The 18,071-nt window shown below is 37.1% G+C and overlaps 1 protein-coding gene and 1 non-coding gene across 2 annotated transcripts; both read left to right on the top strand.

Moving 5' to 3' along the window:
- The first annotated feature begins 10,970 nt into the window (after positions 1–10,970).
- Positions 10,971–11,948, top strand: LOC101407131 (olfactory receptor 11H4-like). The gene is given in 3 exon segments (XM_014781007.2): positions 10,971–11,205; positions 11,208–11,893; positions 11,895–11,948. Coding segments are annotated over 3 exon segments (975 nt in total).
- Positions 11,949–17,783: 5,835 nt separating this feature from the next.
- LOC147917500 (small nucleolar RNA SNORD49) lies at positions 17,784–17,854 on the top strand. The gene has a single exon (XR_015551798.1). It is a non-coding gene; the product is annotated as a small nucleolar RNA SNORD49 (small nucleolar RNA).
- Positions 17,855–18,071: the final 217 nt, after the last annotated feature.

The following is an 18,071-nucleotide window of genomic DNA, read 5'->3' as shown; positions in this document are numbered from 1 at the left end:
AGAGAAGGAGATAGAATTGTATCAGAAAACCTAAATTAAAGAAAGCTATCACAGCTAACATCTCACTTAATGGTGAGAAACTTAAAGCTTTCCCACTAAGATCAGGTACAAGGCAAGGATGTTCCCTCCCACCACTCCTTTTCAACATCAAACTGGAAGGACTTGCTAATGCACTAAGACAAGAAAAGGTATACATATTGGGAAGGAAGATATAAGACTGTTGTTTTTTGCAGATGACATGATCATCTACATAGAAAATCTGAAAGAATCAATAAAAAAAACTCCTGGAACTAATAAGTGGTTTTAACAAGGTTGCAGGATACAAGTTTAATAAACAAAAGTCAACTGCTTACCTATATACCAGTAATGAACAAGTGGAATTTGAAATTAAAAACACAATATTATTTACATTAGCACCTCAAAAAATGAAATATTTAGGTATAAATCTAACAAAATATGTTCAAGATCTATATGAGGAAAAGTTGATGAACAACATCAAAGAAGAACCATATGAATGGAGAGATATTCCATGTTCATGGATAGGAAGATTCAATATTATCAGGATGTCAGTTTTTCCCAACTTGATTTACAGAAGCAATGCAATCATAAATAAAATACCAGAAATTATTTTATGGACATTAACAAATTGATTATAAAGTTTATAAGGAAAAAGACCCAGAATAGTCAATACAATATTGAAGGAGAAGAACAAAGTTGGACAACTGACGCTATCTGACTTCAATACTTACTATAAAGCTGTAGTAATTAAGACATTGTGGTACTGGCAAAAGAATAGACAACTAGATCAATGGAACAGAACAGAGAGCCCAGAAATATAGTGAACTGATCTTTCACAAATCAGCAAAGGCAATATAATGGAGCAAAGATAGTCTCTTCAACAAATGATGCTGAAACAACTGAACCTCCATCCACACGCAAAAACATGAAAATAGATTCAAACCTTTCACCCTTCACAAAAATGAACTCAAAATGGATCATAGACCTAAGTGTAAAAGGAAAAACTATAAAACTCTTAGAAGATAACACAGGAGAAAACCTAAATGACCTTGGGTATGGTGATGCCTTTTTAGATACAAGACCAAAGACACAATCTATGAAAGAAATAATTGATAAGCTGGACTTCATTAAAATTAAATGCTTCTGCTCTGTGAAAGACAATGTTAAGAAAAAGAGAAGACAAGCCACAGACTAGGAGAAAATATTTGTAAAAGACGTATCTGATAAACAACTGTTATCTAAAATATGCGAAGAACTCTTAAAAATGCAAAAATAAGCAAACAATCTCAACAAAAAATGGGCCAAAGACCTTAACAGACACCTCACCAAAGAAGACATACAGATGGCAAATAAGCATATGAAAGGATTTTCCATATCACATGTAATCACGGAAATACAAATTAACAATAATTAGATACCACTACACACCTATTAAAATGGTCAAAATCCAGAACACCACCAAGACCAAATGCTGATGAGGATGTGGAGCAATAGGAACTCGCATACATTTCTGGTGTGAATGCAAAATGGTACAGCCACTTCAGAGGACAGTGTGGTGGTTTCTTACAAAACTAAGCACACTCTTACCATACCACCCAGCAATGGCACTCCTTGGTATCTACTCAAAGGAATTGAAAACTTATGTCCACACAAAAACCTGCACACGGATGTTTATAGTCGTTTTATTTATAATTGCCAAACTTGGAAGCAACCAAGATGCCCTTCAGCAGGTGAATAGATAAATAAACTGTGGTACATCCAGACAATGGAATATTGTTCAGTGCTAAAAATAAATGATCAAACCATGATAAGACATAGAGGAACCTTAAATGCATATTACTAAGTGAAATAAGGCAATCTGAAAAGGCTGCAGACTGTATGAACCCAACTATGACATTCGGGACAGGGCAAAATGTCCCGAAGACATAAAGATAAAAGGATGAATGGGGGGAAGAGGGGCAAAACCACCCCATCAGGGACGTGTCTGCAGTCTCCCAAGATTGGAACTTCAAGGCTCCGTTTGCCACCTCCCCCTCAGGAGAATGTTAGGAACTGAGAGAGAAGGAAACATTAAGAGTGCTCACACGACAAGATTACAAGTCTAAACACCCAGTTGACGTGGATGCTCGCCCCTCATACCACAGGCTAACTGGCACCTCTCAGAGGCGGCGCTCCATCCCGCTTTCCTACCGCAGACTCCGGGAGCCCTTGCGAGGCGGTGACGCGGGTGCCCAGCCGGGCACGCTGACGTCACCTTGGTGGGCGTGCGCTCTGCGGGGGCGGGGGGCTTTGGGAGCGCTGGACCTCATCCTGCCGGTTGGCTCTCGTTTCAGCGCCACTGCTGTGGGGTCTGAGGAGGCTGCCAGGTGGCTCCGCTGCTTCCGTGTTTGCTGCTCGGCACCGCGACTTAAAGCCTGAAGAGTCTGCTTTTTTCCCCTCATTTTTTTCCCCTGCAATAATAAATCCGATTTGGACACCCAGGGAGGAAAAACATTAATGTTTGCCAGGGCTTGGGGAAGAGAGGATTTTTTAGGGCAGTGAGAATACTCTGTATGCTATTATAATAATGGATATATGTCTTTATACATTTGTCCGAAACCTTAGAATGTACAACATCAAGTGTGACCCATGAAGTGAACTGTGGACTTTGGGTGATTATGATGTGTCAGTGTAGGTTCATCGTTGGTAAAAAATGTTACCACTCTGGTGAGTGATGTTGATAATGGGGGAGGCTATGTATGTGTGTGGGCAGGGGGTATATGAGAAATCTCTGTCTTCCTCTCAATTTTGTTGTAAACCTGAAACTGCTCTAACAAAATTGTCTTAAAAAAGAAAACTATCAAACTTCTGTCAGAAAATATAGTAGCTATAAATGAACTCCCCAATAAAGAACTAAAAAGCTTAGTAAAATATATAATACACCAACACACTCACAACATAGAAGAAACAAGATACTGTGAGTGAGAGACAACATAAACAACAAACAGATCAGATCAATAAATAAAACCTTCAATTTCAGAATAAAACATTTTTGAGCATCCTAGAATCTAAAGCAAAAAAGAAAGCAAAATAAATTATATTGTTCTAATTATATATAATGAGACAATATCAATCAGAGAAGCAAAATTTTACATAGCTTGATACTTTAAAAAGAATTTCTTTGACTAGATTTCCCATGATTTATTTAAAAATTTATTTTTTACAGCTTTCTTGTAAAATATAATACATGGCAGAAACTACATAAACATATATGTGAAGTATAATGAATAATTATAAAGCAAACATCCCATAGCCACTACCAAAGACAAGAGACTGGGCATTGAGAGAACTCTGGAAGTCCATTTTGGTTTTGATCATACCTATTTCTCCCTCTAAATTCTACTGTAAACTTCTTTGCTTTATAATTTTTGTTCATCTACTAAAAACTAGTTTAGATTTATCTGTTTTAAAACTTTACAAGTGGAATTTATTTTTATTTATTAATTTATTTTAATTAATTTATTTATTTGCTTATTTCTTATATACAGTAAAATTTACTCATTGAATTAACTTCACTTTGATCAGTTTTTGCTTATGTATTTTGAAGCTCTGTTGTTAGGTACATCGTACATATGGAATTGTTATATCTTCCTGGAGAAATGACTCCTTTTGAATTATATAATGTCCTTCTTTGTTCCTGGCAAAGTTCCTCGTTCTGAAGTCTACTTTGTCTGATATTAATATAGCTACTCCAACTTTCTTTTGATTAATGTTTGCATGGCATATTTTTTCTAGTATTTTATTATTTTTTTTTAATTTTATTCTGGATCAGTGTTTCTCAAGCTCTTTTTTTTTAAAATATTTTATTTATTTATTTTTCCCCCAAAGCCCCAGTAGACAGTTGTCTGTCATAGCTGCACATCCTTCTAGTTGCTGTATGTGGGACGCAGCCTGAGCATGGCCGGAGAAGCGGCACGTCGGTGTGTGCCTGGGATCTGAACCCCGGGCCGCCAGCAGCGGAGCGCACGCACTTAACCACTAAGCCACGGGGCCGGCCCCTAGTATTTTATTTTTAATCTTTCTATTATTTTTAATTAAAATAGATTTCTAGTAGACAGCATATTATTGAGTCTTTCTTTTTTTCCCCAATTTACAGTCTCAGTCTTTTAATTGGTTTCTTCAGACCATTTATATTTAATCTAGTTTCTGATATGGTTGGATTAAAATCTACATTCTAAATCTACATTCTAAAATCTGCATTCTAAAATCTGCATTCTATTTATTCCATGTATTTAGTTCTTTTTTCCCTCTTTTTCTGCCTTCTTTTGAGTTATCTTTTATGAATTCATTTTAACTCCATTATTGCCTTATTATTTGTATTTCTTTTTTAAAAATTTTAAATGGTTGTCCTAGGGTTTTACAAGATACATCTTTATTTAATCAGAATCTAACAAAATAATAATATATTACTTTATGTGTTGTGTAAGGGATTTACACCAGTATATTCCCAATCCCTCCCTCTCATCCTTTGAGCTATTTTTTGCCATAGATTTTACTTTTACATATGCTATAAAAACACCAAATATTGCCACCATATATATTTCTTTTATTCCATTTCCGATGCTTTTCACTTCTTTGGTGGATCCATGTGTCTTTCTGGTATCACATTCCTTCTGCTTGAAAAAATTAAACATTATTCATAGTGCAGGTCTACTGGCAGTGACTTCTCTCAGTTTTGTTTGTATAAGAAAGCATATATTTCTCCTTCATTTTTTTCCAGCTTTATTGAGGTGTTATTGACAAATAAAAATTGTATATATTCAAGTTGTACAATGAGTTTTTTTAAGATATACAACATGATGATTTAATATATATTTACATTGTGAAATGATTGCCACTTCAAGTTAATTAACACATCTGTCACCTTACATAGCTACTTTTTTAGTGTGGTGAGAACACTTAAGATCTACTCTCTTAGCAAATTTCAAGTATACAATACAGTATTATTAATTATAGTCACCATGGTGTATATTAGATTCCCAGAACTTATTCATCTTATAAGTGAAAGTTTGTACCCTTTGACCAACATCTCCCACATTTCCCCCACCTTCCAGCCACCATTCTACTCTCTTGTTTGATGAGTTCAACTTTTTTAGATTCCATATACAAGTGATATCATACAGTATTTGTCTTTCCATGTTTGACTTATTTCACTTAGCATAATGTCCTCCAGGCTCATCCACGTTGTTGCAAATGGCAGATTTCCTCCTTTTTTATGACTAAACAGTATTCCATAACTTTGGCTATTTGGGTCTTTTGTGGTCTTATACAAAGTTTAGGATTATTTTTTCAATTTCTGTGAAAAATGCCATTGGATTTTGATAGGGATTGTATTGAATCTATAGATGGCTTTGAGCGGTATGGACATTTTAACAATATTAATTCTTCCAATTCACAAACACAGGATATCTTTCCATTTATTGGTGTCTTCTTCAATTTCTTTCATCAATGTCTAGTTTTCATTGTACAGATCATTAACCTCCTTTGTTAAATTTATTGTTAAGTATTTTTACCTTTTACCTTTTGATGCTTAGCAGCAGAAGTGTTCCTGGCCTATGGCCGAGAGGGGCTTGAGCTGAGTTAAAGGACCATTTCACGATCTGCAGTTGGGCCCAGGTCAGAGGGCCTGCCTCAGGTTTGTCCACTGCTCGGTCCCTGGGCAGGCACAACTGATGCCTAAAAGGAACTAGAGCCGGGTCACAGTCCAGAGCTGGACTGAGGTTGGCGGGACTGTTACCTGGGGCACAGGCGGGCCTGACTCTTGCTGGGTCCCCTGGTGGATGTGCTGGTGGTGGGACCAAGGCCAAACCTGGCTTAGCCAAGTCCACAGGGAGATGGGGCTGTTTCTGAATCTGCATGCAGGACCTTAGTCAGTGAATCTGCCACTTGGGCAGGGGTATGCCTTCTCAAAATGGCCCTCTTTGGTCGTGGGCTCAACTGGAGTTTCACAATCTCTTATCTGGATCCCAAAGCTCCCACAAAGGCACTTTTGTCCATGAGTGGCTGTCAAATGATTATTGCTGAGGGGAGATACAAAGCCAGCATTACCCAGACACCAAAGCCAGATAAGGGCACTACAAGAAAAGAAAACTACTGCCAATATTCCTGATGAACATGCAAAAATTCTCAACAAAATATTAGCAAACCAAATTCGACAACACATTAAAAGGATCATACACCAGGACCAAGTGTGATTTATCCCTCAGATATAAGGATGGTTCAGTATAAGCAAATCAATAAATGTGATACACCACATAAACAAAATGAAGGATAAAAATCATATGGTTACCTAAACAGATGCAGACAAAGCATTTGACAAAATACAACATCCTTTCAAGAAAAAAAAAACCTCTTAACAAGTTGAGTATAGAAGAAACATACATCAACACGATAAAAGCCATATATGACAAGCCTATGTCTAATGTCATACTCAATGGGGAAAGTTGAAAGCCTTTCCTCTAAGATCAGAAACAAGACAAGAGTGTCCACGCTCACCAGTTCTATTCAACATAGTACTAGAAGTCCTAACCAGAGCAATCAGTCAAGAAAAAGAAATAAAAGGGGCCAGCCCAGTGGCATGGTGGTTAAGTTCACGCACTCCACTTCACCAGCCCAGGGTCCGCAGGTTCGAATCTTGGGCGCAGACCTACGTACCACTCATCAAGCCATGTGTGGTGGCATCCCATATGCAAAACAGAGGAAAATAAACACAGATGTTAGCTCAGAGCTAATCTTCCTCAGCAAAAAGAGGAGGATTGGCAACAGATGTTAGCTCAGAGCCAATCTTCCTCACAAAAAAAACAGAAAGAAAAAGAAAGCAAAGTCATTCAAATCAGAAAAGAAGGTAAATTGCCTTTGTTTGCAGATGATATGATCTTATATAGAGGAAATCCTAAAGACTCCCCAAAAAAACTGTTAGAACTATTAACAAATTCAGTAAAGTTGCAGGTTACAAAATCAACATACAGAAATCAGTTGCATTTATATATACTAACTATGAAATATCTGAAAAAGAAATAAAGAAAAAACCCCATTCACAGTAGCATCAAAAACAATAAAATACCTAAAAATGAATTTAACCAAGGAGGTGAAAGATCTGTACACTGAAAACTATAAAACTTTGATGAAAGAAATTGAAGAAGACACTAATAAATGGAAAGATATTCCATATTCATGTATTAGAAAAACTGATATTGTAAAAATGTCCATACTTCCCAAAGCCGTCAATAGATTCAATGCAATTCCTATCAAAATTCCAAGGACAGTTTCCACAGAAAGAGAAAAAACAGGCCTAAAATTGTATGGAACCACAAAAGACCCTGAATAGCCAAAGCAATCCTGAGAAAGAAGAACAACACGGGAAGCATCACAGTTCCTGATTTCAAACTGTACTACAAAGCTATAGTTATCAAAGCAGAATGATACTGGTATAAAAATAGACACATAGACCGATGGAACAGAATCAACAGCTCAGAAATAAATCTTCACATATATGGTCAACTAATATTTGACAAGGGAACCAAGAACACTCAATGGGGAAATGGCATAGAGTGTCACTGAATATCAAGGTTGCTTACAAGCTGCTCCATTAACCATCAGTGAAGATTTCCTCATTGGTCATCACTGTCACCTTTCCTTAAAAGTCATATTTTAAAGAAATGATTAAAGAGGACCCTAGGAAAAAACTCCAGTTTTTTTAGAAGAAAACCAAAAGACCAATGATAAAAAATCTCTTCTCACATTTGCACTGGTTTCAAATTCCTCACTCTTAGAAAGTGAAATCAGAGTGGAAATGGACTATTTGACTAGATTAGTCAATTAAATGGCATCTGCTATCTTGGATTTCCTTCCACTTAACTTAAGGTCACTCCACATCATGATTAGGTCATGCAAGGCAGTTCCTACCTAGTACTAGGTAGTGAAAGACTCCAGGAAAATTTAGTGGATTTAATTTTAAAGTGATCAACAGAATATAGTTCCCTGTTTCTGTGTTGTAGCACTTCACTTAAGCTACAGAGTAAATATTTGTTCACAAACATGTCTCAGGTTCAGAATTAGAGTCATGGGCAAAACTTCTATTTATTGCAGTGATCCCCACAAAGGGTGATTCCTTAATGAAATGCAACCTCTGCAATGGAAAGTCTCCTGAAATTTACCCAGTATTTCCCCTGGATTCTCTGTTTCCTTAACTCTGGCCACCCCATAGGAGCTAATCTACTAAAACCTGGATGGGCCCCAAAGATTGGAAAGAGGGTACACTCCTGGGGAAACTTGAGGAAACCACTGAGACCACTTGGGGAGAGACATGGAGTTTTAGAGTAATCCTTGAGAGGAAACATAGATTAAACACTGCTTCACATGTTAAATATCTCAGCAAACTCCTAGGAAACAAGCCTCTGGAGCCTCCAGAAATGAAGTCCAATGAACCACATATAATGCCCTTACCTGGAGTTCTCCTCATCAGAGTCAGTTCAACTGGATGGTTCTCATCCCTCTTTCCAAGCTGAGCCAGGAAATCCATCATTGTATGTAAGAGAAAAGGACTGATTGAACATTTTACAGCCACTGCTGTAATATACTAAAAAGTGCCCTTTACTTTATAAATCTGATTAGTCATTGTTCCCCTGCAGTAGTATAGTGTAAATGTTCCATATGTGAATACAGGACACTTATGTTCATTGGGTAAAAGTCATGCACCCTCCGTGAAGCCTATCTGTAAAATAATCAGTTAGAATAGATCATCTGCATAATTTTTTTCCAATTCTATGATCTTATGATTACTAAGGGCCATCTTTCTGAAAACAATCTCACTTTCCAGGAGTAATCAGGTGGTATACTCTTCTCTCAGACTACCTGAGAAGACAATATACCAAGTGAGGGACATTTGGAAGGAGGCTATTTAATCAAACTATTATTCTTGAGGTGGGTGGACTGGTGAGTTGATTGGTTAGTTGGTTGGTTTCTTGTATTGGAAAGGAGTGTATGAAAGAGCTGGTCCCTTAGGATTGTACCTCATATAATGATTTATGAATCTCAAAAGCATGAGAAACAGTATGTTTATGGCATAAAATGGTGGCTATTCCATTCTAACACCCTAACTATTCCCAGCAGGTAATTTTGGAGGCCTTGGAGGTTGAAGTTAATGCAGAAATTTATGGAATCAGTTTATCCATCAGTGGTTAAAAAGAAAATTGATTACTCTGACATTTCCATTAAGCTGCCCACTCTTTATTCATCCCATTATTTATCTATACTTCCACCAAAAGCTACAGGAAAAATAATGTCACTGTTAATAAATCTTACAAGTTATGGTGGTAGAAAAGATGAAAAGAGGTGTGAAGTTGTCAGTGTATAACGGAGAGTGTCCTGAACTGTTATTCACATTGGGCAGGCATGATCCATTTTTTCAGAGAGAAGGACAGAAACACAGATCTCAAGATTCCGGTTCCTGATATAGATCTGTGAGCCTGGACTTAGTTCCTGACCTGTAGCAGGGAAAGTGATTTATTTATGCTTCATAAATAACAGTCTGGGAATCATCTATTGAGCAACTTCTTCAGTGAAGGTAGTAAAAAAATGTCTTTTGAACTCAACATTGATTGGAAAACTGGACAATTTTAGAACTTAGATGCTCAAACCTCCTTTTTTAAGCTTCCCTAAAAACCACCAACAGGGGACTAGTGATATTGAAGCCCAAATCTTGGTTCCCAAAGATCATACATGATCCTTCTTTCAAATTCTCTGTTTTTCGCCTTTCAAATTTCTTTCCTTTCGATTCCTGACAAAGTTGGGACTGGTGACTTCCAATATACAAGGCAAGAGATCTGAATTTAACAAGAAAACTCAATGTAGAAACTACCATTTTATTTTTTAAGACTCTTAATTGTTGCTTTTTAAATATTAATCAATTACAAGATTACTCTGTTGTTGAAACACAAAGATTTGTACATTTTTGTTCAATTCTTAAATATAAATTCTTAAGTACTACTGAAAAGTACATGCCTGTCCAAATATTTGAAAATATCTTCTCTCCCCTTTCAGAGAACACAATTAATTCTACCAGATAAAATTGCAGATAGAACCCCATTTGAACTCATATCCCTTTATTGTTTTTAGCACTCAAAATACTTACTAAATGAACTAAACCTTTGTATCGAAAACACCATTTTCTTTATCTAGGTAGGATCTGAATATGAAAAGTAAGATAGTTTGTCTTTGTTTAGTATGTGTAAAAATATGAAAATAAACACTTGTAAATAGAGATATTTGAACAATAATATTCTCACTTATTCTTTAGAGCAAAGATATCAGATATGTTGGGTCTTTTGTAAATTTTTTTACGTGTCACTCAACTGGTTACAGTGATATTTTAAAAGAAAATCTTTAAAGGAAAGTTTAAGAAAAGCCTTGACTCTTGAGTGTAGTGATGTCTGTGACAATTAATTCAGTTGATTATACTATTCTGAAAATCCAGTGTCCTGGAGTAAGTTTTATCTCCATGTGTAAGTCAATTAATTCTGTTGTGTTGCCAAAGGTTTAACCCAACCTCACATCATCTGTCCTCAAAATATATGTCGTGTTTTTTTTTAACAAGGTAAGCTGAATAAAAGGAAGTGGATGTGGATTCATAGTCAACTTTAGAAAAACAAACCAAAATCATAGAATGTTTTCTTAAGGATCAAAGACAAAAAGAAAGAGATTTGTCTGTTTGTACCACTGATGCAGGAAATTCTTGCTGCATTGGATTCTAGCAAAATAATACTGAGATTTAGAACCACAATCAGTTCAAAATAAGGTGGGATTTATTCCCACCTGGTCTCAAAATATCTCATATATTTTCCTGTAGAGTTTAAGTTCCCTTTGCAATAAAGACCTTGAGATATGTAGGAAGTAAGGCAACTTGGGTTACACTCATGTCTTTCTTCTTCGTAGATTTAAGACCCATGAACAACAGGTCAGCAACACACATTGTGACTGAGTTTGTTCTCCTGGGATTGCCCGGTTGCTCGGAGATACAGATTTTCCTCTTCTCACTGTTTTTGATGGTTTATGTCTTAACCTTGCTGGGGAATGGAGCCATTATCTGTGCAGTGAGATGGGACCCACGACTACACACCCTCATGTACTTTCTGCTGGGAAACTTTGCCTTCTTGAGATCTGGTATGTTTCCTCCACTGTTCCTAACATGCTAGCCACCATTCTCTCCAAAACCAAGGCCATCTCATTTTCTGGCTGCTTCCTCCAGTTCTATCTCTTCTTTTCCCTGGGCACAACAGAATGTCTCTTCCTGGCAGTGATGGCTTATGATCGGTACCTGGCCATCTGCCGCCCACTGCACTACCCCACCATCATGACTGGGAAGCTCTGCGGAAAGCTGGTGTCTCTCTGCTGGCTCACTGGATTCCTTGGTTACCCAATCCCCATTTTCTTCATCTCCCAACTCCCCTTCTGTGGACAGAATATCATTGATCACTTCCTGTGTGACATGGACCCACTGATGGCTCTGTCCTCTGCTCCAGCCCCCATTACTGAATTTATTTTCTATGCTCAGAGCTCCCTCGTCCTCTTTTTCACTATTATATACATTCTTCGATCCTATACCCTGTTGCTCAGAGCTGTTTTTCAGGTCCCTTCTGCAGCTGGCCAGAGAAAAGCCTTTTCCACATGTGGTTCCCATTTAGCTGTGGTGTCTCTTTTCTATGGGACAGTAATGGTAATGTATGTGAGTCCTACATATGGCATCCCAACTTTGATGCAGAAGATCCTCACACTGGTATATTCGATAATGACTCCTCTCTTTAATCCCTTAATCTATAGTCTTCGTAATAAGGACATGAAAACTTGCCCCGAGAAATGTCCTACTTAGAATGAGAATTAGTCAAAATTCATGAGCCAAAGATATGCCATACTTCCAAGTTCTAATGAATAATAAGATGGAGACGTATAAAAGTTCTTTCAATGGTCTTTCAGTCCTCACTCTGAGTAGTTAGAGGCCATATTTTTTTCCTGGAGTGTGCCCAGCTTAAATAACTATGCTGACTACAAAAACCTTAATTCACTGGACTTTAACATGCAGTGAAATTTTTTAAAGGCTATTCTTGTTGGAATGATGAAATGGGATTGCTATACAAGGGAAGTTAGACTTTCCTGAAAGATTTACCATCAGTTTTAGGACAAGTCTAACAACCTTTACCAGATAGTTAAAGATGCAGTGACTGTTTTTTAACAGTTATATTTAGGTATAATTGAAATACAAAAAAACTGCACGTGTTTAACGTATATTAAAGGTGCAATGACTTTTAACTAGCCATAAGATGTTTCTGTCATCTTTAACAGACATTCCTTTCTTATACCTAGAGGAAAAATCTTATCTAAACACACTTTCTCTCTATTAAAAGAAAGACGGGAAAAAAGTTCTCTACCAGGAGAAACTCTTTCAACAAATTTTCTTAGAGGTACAGTTCCTTTATAGTAAGTTTGAAATAAAACTTGGATACATGTTAAATAATAATTTGTTGAAGTTGCTTTTAACACTTCTATTATTACACATACCAAGCTATAGTGTAATTTATTTATTTACATGCACTTCCCCTTGAGGGAGCTCCTTGAGGACAGGAATTGCCTTTTTCATTTCTGGATCCCCAATGCACAGTGACAGAGAGGAAAGCAGCCCATGGAAGCCAGGAACCCAGTGTTGCCAGGAGCTGGCCTGGCACTCTCAGCCAGGCCATGGTGTAATACTGTTGACCATAAACAACTTCACAGAATGTCAGCATCAGACAAGACCTCTATGTGAGCATGATGGATCAAGACAAAACAAGAACACTCTATAATCATGTCTGAGCACAGACAAAATCAAGAACACTGTCCCAACCACAAAAAATGACCAAACATCCCCCTATTTAGGCTAATATGAGTGACTACTATCTCTTAATTAAGTATAGATTTAGCCCAACTGCCTTCTAGATAAAAATTGATACCCAATCATAGAATTCTCCTCCAGCATCCAGAATCCATAGAATTTTCTGACAGCATCCAGAGAAAACCTCTGCTTCCTTAAATTCTCCTCAAAGTCAACTAATGCAAGCACAAATCATATAGTAAATCCCTTCTAACATCTTCCTACTTAGATGCCCCCTGCTCCTCATGACATATGTTTTCCATAAGTGCAAAAAGACCAATGAACCCATCTTTGTTCAACTACAGGTGTGTTCCTAATGGTCTTTGTGTGTTTAAGAATCAACAGTAGTACAATATCTAGCATAGAGTAACAGCTCAAAATGTTTGTTAAGTACTTTTATCTTAGTTTTTTTACTTACAAAAATAATATGTGGTTGAAGAAGTGTATGAAGATGATGTATTTCCCATCTTCACTCTCATCCCTGCTAATCCTTCCCTTTGCTCCTCAAAGTCAACACATCTCCTCTGTCTGGCATTCAACACCCTTCACAATATGGCCCCACTAACCCTACTTTGTTTTCCATTGCTTTTCAACATGAATCCTCATCTCTAGTCAGGCTGGTCACTTAACTACTCCACTCTCTCATCTCCGCATCTTTGCTTAGGCTGTTCTTTAAACCCAGAGAGCCTTGGCTAATCTTCTGCTACACAACTTGAGAGAGATACTTAACACTTAGATTCTTTGGTCTTATTTTGTAAAATGGGTATATAGCATATCTTATAACAATATCATAAGGGTTAAATGAGACAATTTACACAAGGACCATAGCACAGCAAAAGACACATAGGAGGTTCTCAGCACGTGTTTCTTCCCCTCCTTCCTATCTTTCAAATCTGACCAGGGATAATTTGCTAGTTATTCTCTCAGATTTTCACTATGCTCATGCAAAACTTTATTGCCAAATAATATATATACATATGTATATGTAATTAATGCCTTAGTTAAAGTGCAAACTCGGGAGTCAGACTTGTCATATCCTGGTTTATCTGCTAGCTGTGTGACCTTGGGCAAGTTGCTTGAATGCTACAAACTTCAGCTACATCACCCATAAAATGGGATAATAATAATAGCTATCTCATAGGGTTGTTATGAGTCAATACTTTTAAAGCACTTAGCACTGTGCCTGGCAAACAGTAGAGCTCAATAAACATTAGCTAAAAGAATAAATATTTTTTAACTCAATAAAATGTCATGGTATCTTTCAAAGTCCGTACATATAATTTTACTTCATTCTATTTAACAGGCACGCTGTGTTCCATTATATAAACACATCACAATTTACTTACCCATTACTCAATCAAGACACTTAATTGTATCCAACATTCTACAATTAAGACAATGCTGCAATTAATGTCCTTGACTGTAAGTTTTTATACATTCACATTAGTATTCCATAAATTAGAGGAAGGATTTCTGGGATATAGGAAGTATATATTTTTAACTATGAGAAATACTACTAAATTAGATGTAGCCAAATAGTGTATGACTTTTCAACAAATGGTGCTGGGACAACTAGATATCCAAATGAAAAAGAATGAAGTTGGACACCTATCTCACACCACATACAAAATTAACTCAAAATGGATCAAAGACCTAAATGTAAGAGCAAACCTATAAAACTCTTAGAAGAAAACGTACATTTAAATCTTTGTGACCTTGGATTATGCAATTTTTTTAGATATAACACCATAATTACAAACAATAAAAGGAAAAATAGATAAACTGGACTTCATTAAAATTTTAAAATTTTGTGCTTCAAAGGATACTATCAAGAGAGTAAAAGGCCACAGAATGGGAAAAAATATTTGCAGATCATGTATCTGATATTCTAGTATCCAGAATATATAAAAAAACTCTTAAAACTCAACAATAAAAAGACAAATAACTCAATTTTTAAAATGCACGAAAGATTTGAATAGACATTTCTCCAAAGAAGACATACAAATGGCCAATGAGCACATGAAAAAATGCTCAACATCATTAAGCATTAGGGAAAGGTAAATCAAAACCACAATGAGGTACCCTTTCAGACCCACTAGCATGACTAAAATCAAAAAGACAGACAACAATTGTGAAAAAATTAGAGCACTCACACATTGCTGGCAGAAACGCAAAATGGTGCAGCTGCCTTAGAAGACAAATTGGCAGTTTCTCAAGTTGTTAAACATAGAGTTACCATATGATCCAGCAATTTCATTCATAGGTATAAACCCAAGAGAATTAAAAACATACGTTTAAACAAAATGTGTATACGAAAGTTCATAACAACATTATTCATAATACCGAAAAGTAAAACAACCTAAATGTCCATCAGCTGATGAATGGAAAACAAAATGTGTGTGTACATCCAATGGAATATTATTCAGCCATAAAATGGAGCTCAGTATGATACTGGCTACAACACGAATGAATTTTGAAAACATTATGCTAAATGAAACAAGCCAGACACAAAAGGCCACATATTGTATGATACCATTTACATAAAATGTGCAGAAATGGGCAAATCTATGGAGACAGAAAGTAGATTAGCAGTTGTCAAGAACCTAGCAGAGGGAAGAAGAAGGGACAACTGTGTACCCAGTTTCTTTTAGGGGTCATGAAGATGTTCTAGAATCAGATAGTGGTGAGTGTTGCACAATCTTGTGAATATACTAAAAACTACCTACACTTTAATAGGGTGAATTTTACGCTATGTGAATAATATCTCGCTAAAAAATTTGTATGAAAGTGCTCATTTTCCCACAGCCTTCCCAGCTGGATCTTATCACTCTTTTTCATTTGTTTGACAATATGACAGGTGAGATTGATATTGTATTAATTTTCCTTCCTTGAATGTAACATTAAGTGCCAAAAGAGATTAGGAAAATGAGATGTCAGTGTATGCAGTAGACAGAAATTCACTCAAGGAGGAAGTTGTGGTTGATCTGTGGCTTGCAGATAGGAAGGAGAGGGGAACAAATGTGCTGAGAACCTCCTATGTGTCTTTAACCGTGCTATGGCCCTTACATAAATTGTCTCATTTAATCCCAATGACATTGTTACAAGATAAAATTTATACCCATTTTACAAAATAATACCCTAAGAATCTAAGTGTTAAGTACCTTTCTCAAATTGCACAGCAGAAGACAAGGCAAGGTTCTCTGGGTTTAAAGAGCAGAGTGAGCAAAGGTGCAGAGATGGGAGTAGAATCAAGTGACTAGCCTGACTAGAGCTGAAGATTCATATCGGGAAGTGATGGAAAACAAAGTAGGTTTAGTGAAGCCACGTTATAAGGTTGTTGAATGCCGGACAGAGGAATTAGGTGTGTCGACTCTGAAAAGCAGAGAGAAGGGAGGTAAAAAGGAAGAGGAAAAGAGCAGAACCCTAGGTAACCTCCTTCACGACTGTGGGTATACATGATACCTAAATCTGCGGCCTCCTCTATGTCAATAAATCTCTACACCTCTGTCTCCACATCTCCTCCCAAACATTCCCAAGAAAAGGAGTAACCAACATCAAATTACTGCTGCTGAGGCTTTCAAAGCATGAATTTGTGGAACATTAACATCTTTCACCCTTACTTTTGTGGTGAATCTCGGAATACTTTTTACATACTGAACATACAATTTCTGAGGATGGAAGATTGTGGAGAAAGATAAGACCCATGAAAATGAGAATAGCTTTCCTCATTCTCAATGACTTATCCTATTTCTCTCTCTGTGATTTCTCCACTTTTGCCTTCCAAACCCTCTAAAACCTTAGCCCTGCAAATTTTACATAGTAGGGCAGAACATGATCTTACTTATCCACTCGTGTTCTGCTGCCCTCTGGTGGTTATTTTGTTTCTATTGTATTCCTAAACACAAAACAGGAAAAACTTCAACCCACTCAAATATTATGGGGAAAGAAGGATAATGGTTAATTGAATCTTCAGTTAACTAGTTAACTGAAGACTAACGAGAAAAATCCTTTTGATATTAAGTATTAAAACCTCCCTAAAGTGTATTTTCCCACTTTTGGACCTTAGTATATTGAAAATGATTTAATCTTTCACTCCACAAGAAATCAGGAAATGTAATGTGTCGGGACAGGCAGTGAACAAGCAATCATGCGGTGGGCATTCCAATCCCAGTTCTACCACCAACTAGCTATGTGTCCTTACGTAAGTCACTTCACCTCTCTGGTCTCAGCTCCTTTATTTGTAAGATAAGAAGTTGAACAGAGTGAATTTTCTAGGGTTGCCTACACTCATTTTTCCCTCAATATCTGATAAGTCTCATGGCACTTACACCGTAGGACGAAACAGAGGAGCGAACAGCGCACTTTAATTTAGTGTGTGAAGTGCTATCCTGGAGTAAACACAGAAAGCTATCAGAGCATACAGAAGGAGCACATGACCCAGCCAGGGTCTAAGGGTATACAGAAGGTTGCAGGAAAGTCTTCAGGAAGAAGTAGCAGCTAAGCTGACACCTGATGGGTGAATGGGAATTATCAAAAGAGCAGGGATGGAGGAGGAGTGTAGAAAAAGAAGCAATATGTGCACAGGATCAGAAACGAGTGAGTAAGCATTCAAGAAACTAAAAGTAGTTCATTTTCGCTGGAATGCACAGTGTAAGGAGAAATGTCAAAAGATGAGAAAACAGAGTTAAGCATGAACCAGCTCATTTAAAGACATACAAATCAGGATAAGAACTTTGGACTTTATCCTAAGACCAATGAGAAATGTTTGAAGAGTTTTACTCAGGAATGATATGATCACATTTACATTTTTTAAAGATCAAGATACTGCTCTGATGAAACCACTAATAGGAAGTGCCGTCAGAAGCGATAACTGACGATAACAGTTCCTGGCTGACTGCAGTCAACATGTCCTCACGAGTTGCTGGTGCCCAGGTGTAAGCTGGTGTGAACTGTGACCCTTAATTTCTATATCCACGCAGATTGCAAATTAGTGAAGGGTTGCCAGTGTGTGATCACCAACAGCTGAGTATTGGGGTTAGGCGCCATGGCCTGCTATGAGGGGTGCCTTAATTCATTCCCCCATGTTGTGAGTGCTGAAGAATGGTGATCAGCA

The sequence above is a fragment of the Ceratotherium simum genome, chromosome 3, assembly GCF_057802395.1.
Source record: "Ceratotherium simum simum isolate JZ-2026a chromosome 3, ASM5780239v1, whole genome shotgun sequence".
Lineage (NCBI taxonomy): Eukaryota > Metazoa > Chordata > Mammalia > Perissodactyla > Rhinocerotidae > Ceratotherium > Ceratotherium simum.
This window is presented reverse-complemented; position numbering and strand designations above follow the sequence as displayed.